The sequence below is a fragment of the Panthera uncia genome (genome assembly GCF_023721935.1).
Source record: "Panthera uncia isolate 11264 chromosome B2 unlocalized genomic scaffold, Puncia_PCG_1.0 HiC_scaffold_24, whole genome shotgun sequence".
Lineage (NCBI taxonomy): Eukaryota > Metazoa > Chordata > Mammalia > Carnivora > Felidae > Panthera > Panthera uncia.
Genome location: NW_026057580.1, coordinates 73,709,814 through 73,731,742, shown reverse-complemented (window position 1 = coordinate 73,731,742; position 21,929 = coordinate 73,709,814). Strand labels below are relative to the sequence as shown.

The 21,929-nt window shown below is 37.8% G+C and overlaps 2 protein-coding genes across 3 annotated transcripts in view; one reads left to right on the top strand and one right to left on the bottom strand.

Moving 5' to 3' along the window:
- NT5DC1 (5'-nucleotidase domain containing 1) overlaps nucleotides 1-21,929 on the bottom strand; it is a 139,229-nt gene that overhangs the window by 101,552 nt on the left and 15,748 nt on the right. The gene's annotated exons all lie outside the window — the stretch shown is intronic.
- Nucleotides 13,034-19,998, top strand: COL10A1 (collagen type X alpha 1 chain). The gene is made up of 3 exons (XM_049654213.1): nucleotides 13,034-13,103; nucleotides 13,629-13,797; nucleotides 18,094-19,998. The coding sequence occupies exons 2-3, from the start codon at nucleotides 13,644-13,646 to the stop codon at nucleotides 19,962-19,964; spliced, it is 2,025 nt and encodes a 674-aa protein (XP_049510170.1). The 5' UTR covers nucleotides 13,034-13,103; nucleotides 13,629-13,643; the 3' UTR covers nucleotides 19,965-19,998.

The window sequence follows — 21,929 nt, the reverse complement described above, 5'->3', positions numbered from 1 at the left end:
AAGAGCTGATTGATTTAAGTAATAATCACAGGATATTAAACAAAAGAGGAGTATTTAAAAATTAAAAATACCCGACAGCATGCTCTTGTGGTATCCAAACTCCCTGCTCTGCCACCTACTGTTTTATTGAACCTGTGTAATTTGTTCAACTGCCTGGGCTTCAGTTTCCTTGCATACAAAATAAGAAGGCTGATATCTATCACGTTAAGATTCTTGGGGGTCAAATGAGAAAAGCAAAGTATCTGACATACACAAGATGCTCAATAAATGCAAGCCCACTATGAAGACAGAGTCAAATCAGGTCTAATTACAGTGATAATCACAGAATGCTATTTAACAATGACCAACAGAACACTCAAGTGCTTTACTAGGGTCTCACAGACATAACCTTTATACAAATGGCTACTGTGAAGATGACTTAATATCTATAATGTCTCTTAAGCAAAACAAAGTTAAGTTCTTCTTTCCCTCTTTCCTTCCAAGTCAAGAAACATCTAAAGAGTCACACAGCCCATAAACATGGCCCCCATGTAGACGTCTCAACTGAAAAACTGGATCCTCGAGTAAAGTGCTATAAAGCAAAATTTAAAGAGATGGAAGTGCTCTTTACTGTCTTATGAAATGTTCTTTGAAAGTCTGAAAAATTTATTAACACTGCATTAACACAGTCAAGTGCATTTTAAAAGCAGTTCAGTACTGTTACATTTCTAGCATATGACAGGCATTAAAATGTTCAAGAATTCTGTGTCAGTATTAAGGGTAAAATAAGGTCAAATAATAGATGGTTTTCAAATATAATTCTTACTCAATATTACTGTGGAGTCAGCTTCTAAATAGATTTAAACATAATAATTTTATCACCTAAAGTCTTCATGAGTTTAACCTACATTGATACCAAATAACAAAGATTTTTGAACCTTTAATTACCCACAAATTTTTACTAACAGAAGGAGAGCTTTCACCCCTAAAAACCTACATTTGGTAACAGATAAGGTCCCTTTTTCCCCAGAGCCTACAAACCTCTTAACATTCCCCCCTTAATTCTATTAGAATTTTTTACCAAATAATTCTTTTCTCACTATATCTGCATTTTTAATAGCTGTGATATATACTAGAAGCACTCGTCTATCTTTTGTTAACTGCATTATTTTATCTGTCCTATACAATCAATATGCCTTTTCCTAAATTACTCTTTAAAAGCCTTTCTTGGCTGCAGTGAGGTAAATCCTACTGGTTGCAAAATTAAAGAGCAATTATAAACTAGTATTTACCAATGTGAAAAAGAATGGGTTAGGAGAAATAAAACCAAAAGCAGAACTAGAGGCAAAGTGGGAAATATACAAGTATTTATTCTCACTCTCTTAATACCATAATTGTAATCAAGAACAATCCTTTGTCATTTTTAACTGGTGCTAATTATAAAATTCTATAAAAATATGAGGATCCAAATATGAAATTAAAGATGGACCCCATTAGCATATGTAAGTTAGTGCCACATTTTGCAAAATCAAGTGTGGATTCTAATGCCACCTGATTAGCTCCACTTAACAAATTATGTCTAAACACTAATTCTAAATAATGAAACTACTATGAACTCAAAATTAAGAAGTGGTGGTATGTCAATGAAACTTTACCCTGGAACATAACTTTCTATATTAAGCACAATACTGAACTTACCTAATTTGAAGAAAAAAGATTCTTTGATAAGGTGTGCTAGTCCTAGATCAAAACAGGGTGATACAGAATTTAAAATGTACCTAAGGTTTCTGGTGCCAGATTTTCCATTTGAAGAGCAGGAGTGAATTAAAGATAAAAATTAGATTAATCACTTCCTCAAAGTTGAGTTATTTTGATCCCACAGAAATAGTAGCATTTGAAGAAGTAGGTCAAATGTCACTAAGATATAAGAGCAAGAGAATTCAAATTATAAATCAATTCATAAAAAAGCTCTCCTTTTTTTCCCTACAAACCATCAAAAAACTCCCTGAAGTTGAGAATGCCACATTAAGGTTTCTAAAATGGGATCTCTTTTTTTCAGAACAAATAGCCTCTTAAATTTTACTAAGGCTTATCCATTGCTAGGATTAAAATATTAGTAAGAATTCAAATGTCTCCCAAAACATTGAGAATTTTTTAGTAAACCCACCCTACCTCTCAGTCATTGTAAAAGGCCATGATGTGCTATGAATGAAATACACTGACATTTCTTCAGGATAAAAAAACACATACCAACATTAGCACCATGAGCACTAACTGAAGTTTCTTTTTTTAAAAATTAGCAAAATCTGAATTAAAATGAACTAATGAAAAACAGTTTCCACCAATCTGAGATGATCATCTGGAAAGCAAGCACAGTGGAATTGTACTTACACACTAATCTTTGACAAAGAACAGCCCACACAGTAGTTCCTAATTAAATCGTCAGAATTTAAATACTCAGAATTACACTGGATTCCTCAAAAATCCTTAACACCGATCCCCAGAAAACACTAACTTTACCATCACCTACTGTGTGATCTTGGGCTGGGATGCTTACCCTCTCTGGACCTCAATTCTTCATGTCTAAAGATGGGGATAATAACAGCACCAATTTTGTGGGCTGCTACAAGAAGCAAATGAAATAAGTTATGCAAAGTTCTTCAAATTGTACTTAGCACATGGTAAGAACTTAAATATGTAAGCTAGTCAGTTGGACATTCCCTGACAGATTTCACAACTCTAAGACACCTGATTTCCATGGAAATGTGTATGTACTGCACACATCCATTTTATAAGATACTTTGGTTTAGTAAATAAGAATATTTATAAAAACATGACCAGGGATGGGTCTGTTGATCCACAGGTGAGAGTGGAATCTGAAGCATAGCTAAAACATTTTTTTCAACTAAATTAAAATATAATGAAACCAGAGTAAATAGTCACTATAACTGGTGAAAAATACTTTTTGATAATGTAAGTCATATAATTCAATAAATAATCGAATGATCTATTACATTAGATTTTAATAGGAAAAAGTTCATTCTGCTCAAATATACTTTTGCTAAGTAACAGGTATAACTCATGGCTCTGTCATTGTTATCTAGAGGATTTACATGAAGTTGGTAAAACATGAATTTAAGGCTGCTATGGACAAAATTGAAATATCAGTTTCTGGTACTTACTTAAGGTTAGTGTCTCTTGAAGCTGTAAAATTCAGTTCTTAGTGATGTTGAATGTAATTCTCAAAATTTTCATCTTAAAAACTCTTAATGTTTTAAAATGTCATCCACTACTCTCCCCCTGCCTTTTTAAAGCTTATTTATTTACCGAGACAGAGAGAGACAGAAAGACAGACAGAAAGAAAATGAGTAGGGAAGGGGCAAAGAGAGAGGGAAACAAAGAATCCCAAGCAAGTTCCACACTGTCACAGCAGAGCCCCACACGGGGCTCGAACTCACAAACCATGAGATCACAACCTGAGCTAAAATCTAGAGTTGGACGCTTAACGGTCTGCGCCACCCAGGCACCCCATCCAATACTCTCTTCCCAAACAAAAACATTTCTCTCCCTTTAAAGGTCATGCATTTTCATTAAAAAGAGAAGGTGCTAACAGGGATTCTGAGAAGGGAAAGAATCAATAAATGCTGACCACAACCTATGAGTCCATTTTTATTTCCTGGCATGTAAAAGGAGTCTAATATACTGAGCAGTTGAATGAATTGATATATTGAGGCACCTGAGTGGTTCAGTCGGTTAAGCATTCGACTTCAGCTCAGGTCATGATCTTGCACTCCATGGGTTCGAGTCCCGCATTAGGCTCTGTGCTGACAGCTCAGAGCCTGGAGCCTACTTCAGATTTTGTGTCTCCCTCTCTCTCTCTGCCCCTCCTCTGCTCATGCTCTGTCTCTCTCTCTCTCTCTCAAAAGTAATAAATAAACACTTAAAAAAATCTTTAATGAATCAATATATCAACAAGTAAATGAGGTATGAATGGGTGAGGAAATTTTGAAAATGAGGCACAGGAATATATAAAAATTCCTTTGAAACTGTAATGTTCAGATCCTGAGACATTTAAAGAAATCCCTTTAAATTCCTCAGAATCCAGGCCTCTCTCCTTTTTCTTTCTCTCTACATCTCAGCTCCCATCCTGGAACTACTTCCTTAATGATATACCCCCTAGCATGGCTACCTTGAGAAACACTGTCTTTGGAAAACCTAACTCCAAAATTCTAACTTAATTGGTGATAGAAAAGTGTAAGGCACAAAATCACTGGACAGAACAGCAGCCATAGTTAATATCTTTTGTGAAAACTGCTCTGGGAAGCAGTTGGTCATGCTGGGACCTCTTGCAAGAATTAAGAGCTATTTTAAGGTAAGACATGAACTGAAAAGACCCAGTTCCAAACCAGCACTGTGCAAAAGGCCCCACCTCTCGGTGCCCACAAGTGTGAGGCAAAATGCCCACACTCAATAAATATTGAAATCTGGTGTCCTAAAGCTCTTAGTTCCTTCGTTCAACAAATATTTATGAAGTTCATGCTTTGTACCAGACAGTACTTGTACAGAGTGGAGTTTCTGTGATAAATAACCCATAGTCCCTGAGTTCCATTCAGAAATGGGTATAAAGTGTGATGAGAGAACAGTGTTTGATGATTTGGAACATGGACTTCATTTCATGCCAGAATCTGTGAATTCTGGATTCTAAAAGAAGCCAGAGCAAAGACTGTAAGAGGTTGTCTTTGCTATCTGTCTCCTCCAAGAGACTAAGACCATCAGTATTAGCAGGTTACAGCATCTACCGTAGCAACTGGCACACAGTAGGGGTTAAAGAACAGTTTGGCAAACGTTGGAGAAGACGGACACTATAAAGAGATTCAAGTATGAATCAGAGATATTTCCTCCTTCGCCATTATTTGCACAGCTCCACCTCTTTACATATATCTTATTTCACCTTCCAAGTTTCCCAACAAATAAAAATAAGAGAAAACAGGACAGGACCATAGCATGTGTACATTTCAGCCTCATTGTCATCAGAAGTGGCAGGAGTTATTTTGACTCACAAGTGATTAAATTGATAATTTTAGCACCAAAAGGTCATGGGGGGGGGTGTTGGTGGGGGACACCACTATTAACAGTCATTATATCTCCTTGGTGTACAAATTTTATTTTCTATTTTCTATATTTTCTCTAAATAGTGATTACCTTTAAAATCTGAAAGCAAGTAAGCAGATGTTAGGGATTTCACTGATGAGGAAACCAGGGAACAAGGAGGCCAGGTGACCTCGCCAGGGTAACTGATGGGCAGTGGGGAGGAGCCAGAGAGGGCAGGAAGACGAGTCCCTTAGCATCAGCTCAGTTAGGAGTGGAAATCTGTCAGCCAGGTAAGGACGTTGTTTGATCAAAGAGTATGACCCAGCATGACTTAAACTGAAAACCGTGCAATGTATTATAACTGTTACTATGAGGAAGTTGAACAGCTGCAGGAGCAATAGTCTCAAGGGTGGGTTTCTTGATGGTCTGTGTTGTCACTCGCAAATACCAACTGGTACCAACAGGTACCTCAGGTACCCTCTAGGTACTTTGTACCTTTAGGTACTTTGTGACTATGGAGTGGTTCAAAGTACGATAATAAGCAGGGGAGTAGAAAGATCCAAAAAGAAAGTGTCTTCCTATGACTTCCCCCGTTAAAACTTTACTTTTCTACACTTTTTCTAACTTCTTCTAACTTAGCAGAGACTGCACATGAAAGCTGAACTTGTAAATAGAGTAGGAACATGTCTGAACAGCCAAGAGCCTCTTGGGTGGCCAGGATTCCTGAAGATCAGAGGTCAAGGAGCCAAGGAGCTCTATATTTTTAACTCAGCAGGTTACTTTGGAAAGATGGTGATGTCATTAAGTGCTTGTGGCACAAAACTATGAGTTCTTTAAGTAATGTAGCAATTTATGTGTAATAGAAAATAGAATATAAAACCCTTGTTCAAACTTCTTAAATGACTCTCAGTTTTTCTTGACCTAGCCTGAAGATTCATAAACACCTGTTTTTGTGCATGAATTTCTCCTTTCAAGCCGTCAGCAGGTATCTAACCACTAAGCCACATTTGACTATTTTCACAAATAGTTCATTTCTAGCTCCTGGGCTCTGTAATAGCACCTACGAATGTTCTTTTAAATTCTTTTCAAGAGGAATGAGGGACAGCGAGGTGGTGGTGGATGCTGTGGATCTCCAAGTGCCCTAACTATGCTTCTGGGAGCTTTTCCCGTTTCCACTGCTAAAGGACTGAAGGATTAAGGAGACAGGAAGATCAGCACCCTGCTTGGATAAGGAGATGAACATATGAGCTTAGTCGGTGGCGTTTTCTTTCAATGGGCTCTCTCGTCAACAGCTCTTCACTTCAGAAATGTAACTCAATTAAACATGAGGGAAGGAGACATTCATTAACACAGAAGCCAGTTTCCTCATTTGAAGAATGATATGATTGATCTAGGTGACCTTTAATGTTCCTTACAGCTCTGAGTCTATGAAAGAACAATAATTTTCAGAATCAAAAGCATATGGATCTTCAAAGAAAATTTTTAGTGTTAAAAAAAAACTCATAAACAAACAAAAAAGACAAATGACAAACTGGGAAAAATATATGCAAACTGTATCACAGAAAAGAGGTTTATATTCCTAAGATAGAGAACACTTACAGGAAAAGTGGGCTAGAAGTCTGGTCTTAACTGTATGACAAGATGTGCAACCATAAGCTTCGTAAGAAGAGTCAAAATCACAACTACACCAAGATTCCAGTTTTCATCTATAAAATGGGCAAAACCCTGAAAATTCAACAAAATCTAAGCAATATATCCTGTTGGTGAGGCCATGAGGAAACAAGCCCTCCTATAGTTTGCTGGTGGAAATGCAAAATGAGACAGGACCTCTGGAGGGGATTTAATGATATGTAACAAAATTAAATATGCATTTAACTTTGTTCTATGATATCCTGTTGTAAAAATCTCTCCCAAAGATATTCTGGCAAAAAAATACACATAGACAAAGTAATTCACTGTAGAAATATTTGTATTAGCAAAAGAGAGGAAATAACACACATGTCCATCAATAGGGAAATGGGTATAAAACTATGGCACGTTCATACAATGAAGTACTATACAGCTGTAAAACTATTACATAAAAAGGTAGCAATCAGTATGTATTTTATGATGTCATTATCTAAGAAACTGGAAGGGGATATGAACAAATATTTTAAAAAATAATAAAAGTATAAACCAAAAAAAAGATTTTTTTTTAAAAGTTATAGAAGGCAGGTGGAACAGGGTGGATAGGTCTATAACAGAAGCCAAGTTTCTCTGAATATTCCTGGTTTTATACATTTGACTTGAGAAATACGCAATGTATGCTAAAGTTGGCTTGTACTGGCTCCTGATAAAAGCTCAGGTATTTTGTGAGCCAGTTGTCTTTACCGTGGCAGCTTGAAATTGGCTGTGGTGGAAGGTATTTACAGCATGGATCCCAGCAAACATACCTTCCGAACCTCCAAGCCAGTTGTTAATCATTTATCAGCACAGCACTAGAAATGTAAACAATTTAGGAAAGTATAAAACAAAATTAAATTTTAAGAGAACATTTCTAAAAATTGAGAGCAAGAGGAAACAAACCTAACAGTGAACGGAGTGGGTAGCATTCTGAGCTGTTTTGACTCTAAGGCACAGTAATTTGACTATATAGGTCTAGTAGAAATACTGAAAGAACTGCAAAAATAATTTTAAACTGTTTTCAATATTGTGGTGTGAATATGGGTATGGTTACTGAGAAATTGTGTTATAGAACAAAGCAAAGTAATAACTCCCTTACTGTCCTGAGAAATGGGAATTTTAGTGTAGGATTAAGGAGTTAGCGATTAAGTTGAAAATCATTAAACTCTCTGTGATCCTGCATGTGAATTAGATGTGTCAGTATGAGGTTATTATGTGTTTTATATTTAATTAACATTACATGAATGAATTTCCTAGCTCTGTCCACTGGAAAAGCCTAGAAACAATCCCAAGCCAGGAGCAATGTATACCCCTAGAACCCAGACACCCGGATTGTGGTCTCTAACTTCTATTTCCCACAAAAGGAACTAAGACTTCCTGAGTACAGCTCTGGGCCAGGGACGTATGAAATCCTAGAAGGAAAGAAGCTTTATAAAAGACTATTGGGATCACGTCAAAAGAAATCAGGAGCCACCATGAAGAAGCAGGGAAAAAATCTGAGCAATAGTAACTACCATGGATCTTAAATACATAAAATATGTTTAAATCCACGAGTTTATAATGATATTCAAACAACTCACTGGGCCACCTCTAGAGGATGCTAGGAAAATAAGCTTATTAGATTACACAATGATAAAGGCATTTCTCCTGCTTTTTTCTATGCAAACTGTACTTCGAGGTAACCAAGTAGTTAATGAAGAAGTGTTTTTATTTACAGAAGTATTCTAGCTAATAAACAAAGGAGGAATGATAGAATTTGAATATTACCATTTTGTAACCTCCAGTGAAATAATGAATCTAGATAATGATCATGCCTAGCAACACCACAAGAGGAGACAATGAGCAATGAAGGGCCTTCTGACTGAAATATACCATATACTAGGGTCTGTATAAAGTATACTTGCTACAAAAGTGTGTGTGTGTGTGTGTGTGTGTGTGTGTGTGTGTGTGTCTCAAACCTGAAGGAGATCAAACCTCTAGATCTAACTACCAATCTATAGGAAACACAGGATACAGAAAAGTATTTTAAGTGACAACAAAATCCAAATTAATCTGTGGGAAACTGTACAAAATAAATGACCCGGTTTTCAACAAATGAACTGCAAAGGAAATAAAGAGACATAGATGAGAAAACTACAGTAACAGGAACATATAAATTAGGGACCATTCAGATGCCTGGGTGGTTCAGTTGATAAAGCATCCAATTCTTGATTCTGGCTCAGGTCATGATCTCATGGTTGGTGAGATCGAGCCCTGTGTCAGGCTCTGCACCATCAGCACAGAGCCCACCTAGGATTCAATTCTTTCTCTCCCTCTGTCTCTGCTACTCCTCTGCTGGCATGCTCGCTCACTTTCTCTCTCAAAATCAATAAACATTAAAAAAAAAATTAGGGACAATTCATGAACCTAATCTGAACAAAGAATAAACCAATAAAAACATAAATATGTATGTACGTGTATATATACACAATACACACACTATATGAGTTATCTATATATGCTTATATGTGAACATGTATACACTTACATACATATGTACGTGTGTGTGTACATACATTAAGATAACTGGGAAAATATGAACACGGACTAATGGATTTGATAATATTAAGAAATGGTTAGTTTTTTAGGTATGATGAAGATTTTGTTTTAGAGAAAAAGGACTCATTTTCTGGAGTAGTATACTGAAATATTCACAGGTGAATTGGTACAACATATGTGTAGCATTTGCCCACAACTTTGGGCTATGTCGAATGGAAGGACTGAGTGGCAAGGAGCTGAGATTAGTTTAAATTGGGTAAAGGGGTACCTAGGCACTCACAGTAACTAATCTCTCTATTTCTATCTGAGACTAAAATTTTCCACAATAAAGTTAAAAACTATATGCACAAAACAACAAAAACTATGTAACAATATGTTAATAAGCTGTAATCAAACAGTGTTATCAGACCAAGATATTCCAACTTAGGAGTCCACTATGATCACCTGAAGGGCTTTTTCAGAATATAGTCTCTGAACCACCACTATCTCACAGAACATGGAAGACTGAAGGGACTGTGTCATGTCCCCAGAAATGTAGAAATGGGGAAAAAAGGTTGTGAACCACTGTTCAAACCCAGTAAGGGTGGGGGCCGCACATTATTCACCCACTTTTTATCTCTATGCCGGACACATAAGAGGTACTCAAAAAATATTGAGTTAACGACTAACTCTGGGTAGTGAAAATGGATAGGAAAGCTTAAAGCGGCTAAATGCTAGATATTCAAAAAACATTCATATTTGATACTTAAATTCACTTAGGTTACGGCGTTTAGAAAGCATGGCTTTCTGTTTTAAGTAGGATGGGTTTTCATCATGAAGCCACAGACTAGGCACTTCAAACATCTACAAGTAAACTCCCAAAGTAAAAATAGTTTTAAATACACAATTGGGTGAGGTGTGGCTAGCAAATATTCTGATTCTACAATCTGTTTTGGACAAGACAGTGCTTCTTATGTGACTAACAAAGCAAACAGCAGTCAGATTCCCTGCGCTGAAATAAGTACACTATTTGCAAAAAGGGTTGAATGTCCAAGACTTCTCCAATAAAGACACCACATTTTCCAAAGTTAAAGGGGAATATAGATTGACAAATACCCACATATATTTACATATCCCAAAAAGAAGGCATATGACCACCTGGTATGGACTTTGTCTAGTAAGTACTAAATGGAGCCAAGCCCACTGTCTGTCTCACCATGGGGAACAGCAAAATACCTCAAACACAATAATAATCTAATTTTAAAGCTGGAGGAGCTTAGAAACCTAGTCCAAACTTTTCATTGTGTAACAGACACGTAGAGAGTTGAAGGTGAAAAGCTCTGAAAATAGCTGGAGTAGCCACAGATGAACAAATGGTCTACATAGGTACACTAGGAAGAGCTGAGAATTAATCTTCTCAACTTCCATATGAATGGTATCTAACAGGTATCAGTCTCGATTCTAAACAAATAAGTGTACGTGTGTGTAACCATATATACATACAAAAATACTAGAATATGTACTTGCTTTTTTAATTTTTTTAATGTTTATTTTTGAGAGAGACCATGTACGTGAGTGGGGAAGGGGCAGAGAAAGACAGGGAGAGAGAGAATCCCATGCAGGCTCTGCACTGTCAGCACAGAACCCCAGATGGGGCTTGAACTCACTAACCATAAGATCATGACCTGAGCCTACATCAAGAGTCAGACACTAACCGACTAAGCCACCCGGGTGCCCCTACAACATGTACTTCTAATAACTCCTTTTCAAACAAATTCTATAGCCTAGCCTTCAAGAACATCCATGTTACCTCACCTACTTTTCCCAAACATTATCCAAATGAACCGTAAGTAAGTGGAAGGCAGCCATTTCTCCCACTTACCTTTGCAGTCTGTTAGACATAGCAGAGCTCATATTAATTATATAATTACAAAAGCTGTTCCATAGACAATTTCCAAATGATGAAAGAAGTATTAGAATATAAACTTTCTAATTCTCCTGTTAATCTAAACTGATAGAAAGGCTATGTTTCATGTGTATCTAGGAGTAGTTATAAAGACATATAGGACCTTGTAGATTTTTAAATATGGCAACCAAGGAAAGGTTTAAAAGTGAGAGGAGAAAGCGGATCACCGAGATGAGCTATCTGTTTACATTTCTGTAAGGTGCTATACAAGGCTTAGTCTAAAGAAATACAGAAAATGACAGGCACAGGAGGAGGAAAGGACAACAAAAAGAACAAATCTTTATTTCATCCACTGGTCAAACATTCAATTATTTCAATTGTTGATCAATCCTGAAACCATACTACTTTAATTCTGCAGAGGTTTTTCTTTTTTTAATTTACTTATTTTTAAGAGAGACAGAGACAGTAAGAGAGAGAGAGAGAGAGAGAGAGAGAGAGAGAAGAGAAGAGAAGAGAGAGAATCCCAGGAAGGCTCTACACTGTCAGCACAGAGCCCAATGTGGGACTGGCACTCTCGAAATCATGAGATCATGACCTCAGCTGAAACCAAGAGTCAGACACTTAAGCGATTGAGCCACCCAGGCACCCCGAACTCTGCAGAGGTTTTCAAAATGTTGTATCTATGCCTGTTATGGAGTTTTTCTTCTCAACTACTTCACCTGTACAGTTGATTTAATTTAGCTCCAAAACAATAAAATTGGATACAAAGTTTGGCCTCTCAACATTCTGCTTTTATTAGATTTTTTAGCATCCTGAAAACTGACTTTAAGAGTCTCCTAATATTGTTAAAGAGAATTCTAACCATTGAAAATGACAATGATAATGTTTACTTGCATCTTGAGGGGAAAAATGTTTCTAACTGGGCTAAATCAAGATTCCTAAAGGTAAGGTAAGCCACTGAGATTTTTAAACTGAAAGCAAAGTTTGAAGAATTTTCTTCTTCTGCCATGAACTTAACAATTTTATTTAAACAGACATGATTTGACATTATCAGTTAAGGCTTTTGTAATCTCTACTGAAAATCTAAAGTAAAATCCAAAATGAAGCAATAAAACCTGAAGCTATTTACTGAATACATTGTAATGTTGTAAATAATCCCTCAGGGTAATTATATTGCTAACTCTACTATCAAATTCATGGAATTTGGAATTTCTGAAAACTTTAAAATATTTAATATGAAAAATTGAAATATAGTATGTATATACTAACATACATAAAATTTCTCTTAACTTCTGAGGACTTACACAAAAATCCTAAGACACAATACATATCTACATTTTTACCATTTTGTTTTTCTCAAGTTCAAAAATAAGTAAGAATAGGAATAAGCTATTTTCATAAAAGTTTAGGAACATTAATGGACACATTGGTGGCTTTCCGTCATAATTAAAGAATTTAGATGATGGTTCATATCCACATCCCCATCCAAAAGACTTCCTTTCCTACTTATATATACTACCAAATATTTTCAAACAAATAACACAAGAATGTACTTTCAAAAATAAAAGGGGGTATTATCATCCCATCATGAACCAACCTAAACATCTGAGTAATAAATTCTAAAATAAAATCATAGAAAAAGATGGTGCATGGTTAAAACTATTAATATATATTTAAGACAAAGAGTTTATTTTTCAATAAGAAAACAAGGAAAGACAGCCCAACCTGATCCTGTACGCCTGCCCAATAGAACTTTCCACCATAATTAGTACTCTCTCCACCTCTCGAGGGAGGAGCTTAAACTCAGGGTAACCTCATGAAGTAAGAGAAAAAACAGTATAAATACTGCCGGATAGCTCTGAAGAAGGCACCCTTCTGCACTGCTCACCTGGGCACAGGAGGGTTCAGAAAGCTGCAAAGAAATCATCTCCAGGAACGCCAGCACCAGGTAAGTCTATCACTTCATACTCTAGAGGACCTCCATGTTAGCTTATTTGGAAATAAGCCTCAATAAATTGACTATTTGGTTCTTGTCATTTAAAAAAAATGACTTTCCACTAAAGTGTACTTGGAAAGTTTAATTTGTATCAGTCTACATAAAAGACAGTCTTAATAAAATCATATTGGTAAAATCATGTCCTATTCAGTGTATTTTGGAACTAGTGGATGTTTCAATCTATGTTAAAGATACTGAATTATTAATATATGCATCCAATTATGGTTTCTGTGTTTCTTTTTTTTAAAAATCACTTCAGTTTTGCTTGATTACTTGAATGTGGATTCCAATAACAACTAAGCCATATATTCATGTAACTAAAAACTTATAATTCTGATTTATGGAATACATTAAAAACAGGATAAGGTAAAAAAAAAAAAGGTAGCTAACTACCTTTTAGAATAAAGAATTCATCTGTCCAACATCAGACAGATAAAACAGGTCAATAACAAGACACTATTCTTTTCTGTTTTTCAGAATCCATCTGAGAACATGCTGCCACAAACAGCCCTTTTGCTGCTACTGTCCTTGAACCTGGTTCATGGAGGATTTTATGCTGAGCGATACCAAACACCTACAGGCATAAAAGGCCCACTACCCAACACTAAGACACAGTTCTTCATTCCCTATGCCATAAAGAGTAAAGGTAAACAAAACTGTGTATTTTGCTGTATAAACGTATTGGTTGTTGCTTTCTACAATCTTAATGATCTCTTAAACAAAATGCTTTTAATTCTATTTGGTGTTCAATTACCTTTAAACTCCTGAACCTGTCCGAAATATTAGAACAAAATAATTTATGGAAAAAGCAGGTCTATTCAAGAACATTAAAATCCTTTGTATAATGAGTATAGTAGAAAGATGTACCCAAAGAATAGTAAGAACTTTTATGTGTGCAAAGTTCTTCCCTCAGATGATGCTTTTGCGCAATTACCCATAATCTAGAAATATGAATCCAATAAAAATTAATCAAGTTTAAAATGTTTTAACTAAAAATAATTGCCAATTGTACAAAGAGTAGCAGGTTTATGCATCTAAACAGTTAACCATTATTCACTTTTACAACCGATTCAGCTAGTCCACATATACAAAACTCAGTCTTAATTATCAAATAAAATCTAATGCCTTCCCAAGAAACTTAACAGACAAATGAAGCAGCAATTTTCACAGTTCTTTATAAATTTCTGTATGGTTTAGCAGTTAAGTACTCAGACTTATGAACTGCCTTGTACTAACTATGGGACCTCAGGTAAGTTACTTGTCCCCTCTGTGCCTTAGTTTCTTCATTTGTAAAAGAAGCAGCAGCTATCTCCAAGGGCTGTCATGAAGCTTAAGTGAGTGAATACCTGTCAAGTGCTCAAGTATTAGCAGCACTACGGGAGTAGGTACTCCTCCTCACTCGTGGTGGTACGGGTGGGGTAGCCTTAGACACGATTTAACTTTGTTCTTGAATCCATTTCCCAACTGTTCAGCTTTCTCAGTTACTATGAAGAGAACGGAGGAAATGTATGTACACTACTAACAGATCCTCAAAAAAGGCAATTATTAGGTTTCACATTTGCTAATTCCATTTTAATAGCATCTGGCACAAACTGCCTGTAAAAATCTACTGAATTAAACTGAAAAAACTGAACTGATTGCAGGACTCAAATTTCCTTTCCTTAGTATTTTTTCATTATAGTTATATATTTTACCTTGCAAATAATGCTAAGGGTATTTGCCATAAACTTTACAAATTATGCTTTTGGAGACAACCATTTTGAGCAAGTTAAACTTATAGGAATCTCTTCTTGAGAAAAACAAAATTTAAAGCAATTCATGAAAGGGAGCTCAATGTTTAAAAACAAAGGCACAGGTGCATAACAAAAACTTCTGAACGCCTCAGAATACAAATCATATATGAGAACGAGAAAAGTTACAGAAAGAAAGAATAAAAGATAAGGAAACCTGCTACTTTACTTGAAGCAACGAACAGCAATGTGAAATGTTAGGACAAACATCACTGGGTACACTGTTATGATCACTAATTCACACTTTTTATAGTTTACTAAGATCATATGAAACAGTCTTGAGTTAAAAAGACTCAAGCATCACATGCACCACTCATAGAAGGTTAAAAATATTTCTATCTTCCCATCCTTACGTACTTTATCATCTTGGCTATTTCTGCAGAATAAATGAAAATATGTATCTTACTAACAAATGAAAAGTTTAGAAGCTGCATTTTAATTGTTAACTCCACTAAGGTCTCTACTTGATAATAATTTGAGGTGGAAACTCAAATACCTTATCATTCATTGGCAGGCACTAATGCACTGAAAGAAAGACAAAAGCCCACAATTTATACAATTATAACATTAAACTGATAACAGAAACACAAAGAGTGCCTATTTAATTCCTGGGCTCATCTGTTCAACACAGGCTCAAAGACAGCTCAGCCAAAACACACTAAATTACACTGCAAAGGACTGCGGAGCTGGTGGCCAGGTGGATGCCACATTCCGACATAATCAACCACTATTTTGGCTTGTGGCATTTCGGAAACTTTTCTGCTGGGTAATCATTTCTCCTTGAGGATGGTATCACCCTAATCTTTAATTTTTTTTGGTTGGCAAGCAACAAACAGGGGCTATCCCCCAAAGACACAACAGAACTCACATTCTTTCTTGCATGAAGAGGTGGAGGACCTATTAGGGCAACATTCCAAGTGACTGAGATCACCCTGTCTTGGAACTTCCAGTTTCAAAAGATGCTCTATACAGTCATTTTCAGTAAGACTGTTTTTCCTCCCTATTTTAACATTAAACAGATTTCTGACCAGACCAAGACCATCATTTTTAGTATGGATACTGATCTTTAGGAGATTCAGAATAAGATTCTGAAGCAAACCCCATCTAACATAGCTTGCATTTGAAAAAAAATGTACTATTTTGTTTTCTACTTATTCATCTATTCTACTTGCAACGTATCACACCCCTTTACACTTATAGACTATCATATATGTCCACTAAAAAGTCAATCTATCAATAAGATATGTATGATTACATGGAGATCTTTTCCATAAACTAATTTTTCTCATAATCTTCTTCCTGATGTCATTTTCTGAAAATCCAGGGGTGAATAAAGTTCTATACATTTAAAAATTTGCAAAACAAAACATAACTCTAATCAGTACAAAATATCAAAGTCTAAAATAATTTTCCTTTTTTAGCACATCTATTTTAATGATTCTGCTCTGTATTTTACATTTCATTTGTCACTAAATGTTTTTCAGATATCAGGAATCTCTCTACCCAGGAGAATAGGCAACTATTGTTGGCTAACTACTTCTTACATGCCAGTTAATTAATATGAAAGATTTTTAAAAATATAATAATGTACCAACAATTAACAGTTAATGGGAACTATACCCATAGACCTATGTGTTCAAAGGCAATTTACAATTTATTTCAATTCACTTAATATTAATTCCAATTTAGTTTTCATTTTGATTTCTAAAGCCATTAAAGACTTAGACAAAGTTTAAGTAAATTAAATAATCATTTTTGTACAAAAAAGGTATGGCTCAAAAGTCACAGCCAAACGTCATTTTCAGGGTTTTGACCAAACCATTCAACGATTATGCCATTTGCTAAATCTACCATTACTATGAACCATTTTCCAACGTGTAAGAATCTAAATAGTATATGAAGGCATTCCATCTATGTTCCTGAAAATTTATTAAACAGAAAGTGATTTTAATATAAACTCTGCAAGTAGACACTTAAATCACATGTCATTTTATTACCATTTTTGCTATTAAAGAATTTCTCTGAGAAAGAGTATCTTATAGATGTTTATGATGATTGCTGCCTAAAGATTCTTTGACATGGTAATACTTCCCTAATTATATATCCTAATGGCAGTAATGCTCTGTTTAATCCCACCTTTGAATGACTAAAACCAAACCCTCGGACACCTCTTTAAGCACTTATCACATGGACATGTGTTTTGCTCCCTTGAGGACTCTTATAAGATGTGTCGTGTGCTTCCCCCACACTTGTGGCCCAGGGGCACTTTTCACATCGCAAGCAGTGAATAAGTGATTTTTGAATTTAATCCATAATATCAGTAGAAGTATTTAGTTCAAATGAACTCACAGCTTTATAAAATCAACAATATCTATTTGCATTAGTCAAAAAAAACTTTAGATAAATATTTTACTACTATTTTATATACTTTGCCCATTAGATCTAATTCTCTAATTCTTTGTTTCGATTTTAAGTCAATTAAAAGAGAATGTAGGAGCTCACAGTATGTACTGAAATTGAAAAAATTCAAACTAAATATAAACTGTGTTCAGCAGAGCCATGGCAGATATAAACTAGAAATCAATAGCACTTCTCACTGATGTCATATAGGCTAGCTTTTGTGAAAGACAATTGTTAGAGTTCTTAAATATTTTCCCATTATTTCTGCATTTGTCTCTTCATTCCTTTTCTGTTAAATACTTTCCCCTTTCCTTTTGAGGTAGATGATTTTCCCCAAATAAATGGGGGTAAGGTAACAGTGCAGAGCCTGATGCAGGGCTCGAACTCAGGAGCTGTGAGATTATGACCTGAGCCAAAACCAAGAGTTTGACGCTTAACCGACCGAGCCACTCAGGCGCCCCAGTCCCCCCTATACTCTTATTCTAGATGAATTCTTCAATCCCAGTTTATTTTTATGGATAATTAGGATCTAATGAAACTACTATGGTAGCCATGGTTTTATGAAACCGTGCCCTCTGGCAGTGTTTTTAAAAACAATATAGAATGTGTTATCTGAAACCGTTTGAGCTTAGTCTGCCAAAATGGACTGACACTGCCATGTCCTGTCCTGATTTATATTTCAAGAAGCAATGATCCCTTAACATTACTAATCATCCCTCTCTCTGGGTCTGTGTATCGGACATGTCTTTCAGGTGTATCAGTAAGAGGAGAGCAAGGTATCCCTGGTCCCCCAGGCCCTGTGGGACCTCGAGGGCACCCGGGTCCATCTGGACCACCAGGAAAACCAGGCTACGGAAGTCCTGGACCCCAAGGAGAGCCAGGATTACCAGGACCACCAGGACCATCCACCACTGGAAAGCCAGGTTTGCCAGGACTCCCAGGAAAACCCGGGGAGAAAGGACTATATGGACCCAAAGGAGATATTGGACCACCTGGTTTACCAGGACCACGGGGCCCACCAGGGCCACCTGGAATCCCCGGCCCAGCTGGAATTACTGTTCCAGGAAAACCCGGACAACAAGGACCTCCAGGAGCCCCAGGACCCAGAGGCTTTCCTGGAGAAAAGGGCACACCAGGAGTCCCTGGTGTGCATGGACAGAAAGGGGAAACAGGATATGGTACTCCTGGACGCCCAGGTGAGAGGGGCCTTCCAGGCCCTCAGGGTCCCATGGGACCACCTGGCTCTCCTGGAGTAGGAAAAAGAGGTGAAAATGGGCTTCCAGGGCAGCCAGGCATCAAAGGTGATCGGGGCTTTTCAGGAGAGAGAGGACCAGCTGGCCCACCAGGCCCCCAAGGTCCTCCTGGGGAACGAGGACCAGAAGGCATTGGAAAGCCAGGAGCCCCTGGAGCCCCAGGCCAGCCAGGGATTCCTGGGACAAAAGGTCACCCTGGGGCCCCAGGAATAGCTGGGGTCCCCGGGGCTCCTGGCTTTGGGAAACCAGGGTTACCAGGCCTGAAGGGACAAAGAGGACCTATTGGCCTTCCAGGGAGTCCAGGTGCCAAAGGGGAACAAGGCCCAGCAGGCCATCCTGGGGAACCAGGTCTGACTGGACCCCCCGGAAACATGGGACCCCAAGGACCAAAAGGCATCCCAGGCAACCGAGGAATTCCAGGCCCTAAAGGTGAGACAGGACCGGCTGGGCCTACAGGACACCCTGGGGCTAAGGGAGAAAGGGGTTCCTCTGGGTTAGATGGAAAACCAGGGTACCCGGGAGAACCAGGCACCAGTGGTCTTAAGGGAAATCCAGGGCTCCCAGGCCCAAAAGGTGACCCTGGAGTTAAAGGACCTCCTGGTCTCCCAGGTCCTGTGGGCCCAGCAGGAGCTAAGGGAGTACCTGGACACAATGGTGAGGCTGGTCCAAGAGGTGCCCCTGGAATACCAGGTACCAGAGGCCCCATTGGGCCACCAGGCATTCCAGGATTCCCTGGATCTAAAGGGGATCCAGGAACTCCAGGTCCTCCTGGCCCAGCTGGCATTGCAACTAAGGGGCTTAATGGTCCCACTGGGCCACCAGGGCCTCCAGGTCCGAGAGGCCACACTGGAGAGCCTGGCCTCCCCGGTCCCCCAGGCCCTCCAGGCCCCCCAGGCCAGGCAGCCCCATCTGATGGCTTTATAAAGGCAGGCCAAAGGCCTCTTGTTAGTGCCAACCAGGGAGTAACTGGGATGCCTGTGTCTGCGTTCACTGTTATTCTCTCCAAAGCTTACCCAGCTGTAGGTATTCCCATCCCATTTGATAAGATTCTGTATAACAGGCAACAGCATTATGACTCAAGAACTGGAATCTTTACCTGTAGGATACCAGGAACATACTATTTCTCCTACCACGTGCATGTGAAAGGGAACCATGTTTGGGTGGGCCTGTATAAGAACGGCACCCCTGTCATGTACACCTATGATGAATACACCAAAGGCTACCTGGATCAGGCTTCCGGGAGTGCCATACTCGATCTCACAGAAAATGACCAGGTGTGGCTCCAGCTGCCCAATGCTGGGTCAAATGGGCTGTACTCCTCTGAGTATGTCCACTCCTCCTTCTCAGGGTTCTTGGTGGCACCAATGTGAGCATATTCCCAACCGAGCTAACGTAAATCTGCTTGAAAAGGCATTCTCCAACTCCACTGCGCCCCACAAAATGTATATGGAGGTAGGCAAAAAAAAATGTGACTAATTTTAATTTTCCAAAATACAGATTTGAGCTTTCAGACCAATAAACTGTCCCCCTGACAAAGCAAGCAGCAATGGTAAATTATATGCGAAGACTCTCTTGAATTTCTAGTCAGCAGCCTTAAGACTCTTTAAAGTTTTCTGTGAACTCCTTCAGTATTTAAAATTTTCACCATGAAAGTCCTACTAGGCTAAAAAAATAAAATGATCGCAATGAAACCCTGAAATGGGACACTAAATTATGTTAAATTTGATTTCAGAAATTCAGCATTTGTTTTTAAAAAGAAGCCTGTTTCTAACAATTAACAGGAGAACTTCTAGGAAACAATCAGGAGGTATCATATCTTTATAGAACTCAAATACTTGAATATTCAAATTTCAAAGACACTGTATACCCTGAGATCTTTCTGATGGTGCATTACTCAAAGGCTTATATGGCCCCTTCATCAAGATCTATTCAAACATACAGGTGCACATAGACTTCTTACAGCTCTAATAAAACCAAAACATTATGTTAAAATTAATCTGAAATGCAAGGTGCTTTAGCCATGAACCTTTGCAAACTTTTCTGTGACTGCAGGAAAGCTTCCTATATACCCTTCATAACTTGGAAATGGGTTTCTAACCTATTTTATTTACTTAATACAAGTGTGATTAATTTGATTTCTTTAATTCCATCTTGAATCTCACATAATATGATATTGTGGGTTTACAGACCATTACCATATGTACCCTGAGCCTCCTATTCTAGTGAAAGTATAACTAACGTCAAGCGTTTCAAAATCTGACTAGAAATGAAAAGACGTTATTTATTTATGCTCTGTACTGTATTTTTATATTGCTGTTTAAAACTTTTAAGCTGTGCCTCACTTGTTAAAGCATGAAATGTTTTACCTACTCCTTATTTACAATGCAATAAAGTAACATCAACAGATTTTTATGTTAATTTATTCGACAGCAGCAATCTGGTATTCTCAACCATTCTTTGAAGGCTTTTCATTTTACAAAGTTAATAAAAGTAAAACAGTAGTGGTATGTGGGTGACTTTTACAGTTGTCACGGATACTCCCCTCTACTGGGGATGGGCATTCCCACACCCCCCTCCCCCAGCACTCAGTGTGGACTGTGAAAAGGCCCCCACAGGACCGCATGGGACCTACCAGCCAGGGTGAAGGGCAGGTGACTGGGCATGGAAAAGTGAGACGATTACTCCAAAACAGTGATTTTCTTCAGGGAAGGACAAAGCAGGTGGCAGAGAAATATGTAATTTGAAAAAATATTCTGCAGTTACTATTTGCTGCCTTGACATGATTTTAGTCATAATATTTAGGATTACGTTAATATCAGCTTTTAAGAGCTGATATTACATTTTGATGGCTTAAATTACATTAAAAAGAAGGCAGGCAAGTTTATGTCAATCAAAAGGCAACATTTCTCTAAGCTGAGAAACATTGCTCTTGAGCATCTATCAGTCAGCCCACTGGTTGAATCAGGACAGTCTGGTTGGAGTCAACGAGGTAACATATGATAAACGCATCTCTTTATTCCTTAGAAATATCCTCTGTGTAACTCAAGCAGACCTGCGGATACAGCTGTGAAACCTTAGCTGCAGCTTGGCGATGTCTCTGCCCCATTCTGAGTCAGCCAATCCTGTTTTAAGCAATGAGAATAGAATTCTCACTTCCCCTACCAGTCTATAACCACGACACCAATGGTTATAGGTGTGAGTAATCTGCATTCCCAGGCTGGGAAATAGTGAAGTGTGAACTTCAATTCTAGGGAGCCCACAGAACGACCCTTTAGGCAGGCATGTAAGAGACAGCATAGCTCAGAATACTGGCAATTACAGCCATGAACCAGACA

Excerpts from the sequence above, each read along its gene's own strand:
- COL10A1 (XM_049654213.1), top strand. The coding sequence starts at position 13,644 with ATGCTGCCACAAACAGCCCTTTTGCTGCTACTGTCCTTGAACCTGGTT. Across the intron at positions 13,798-18,093 it reads CTATGCCATAAAGAGTAAAG|GTGTATCAGTAAGAGGAGAG; the intron begins GTAAACAAAACT and ends CATGTCTTTCAG.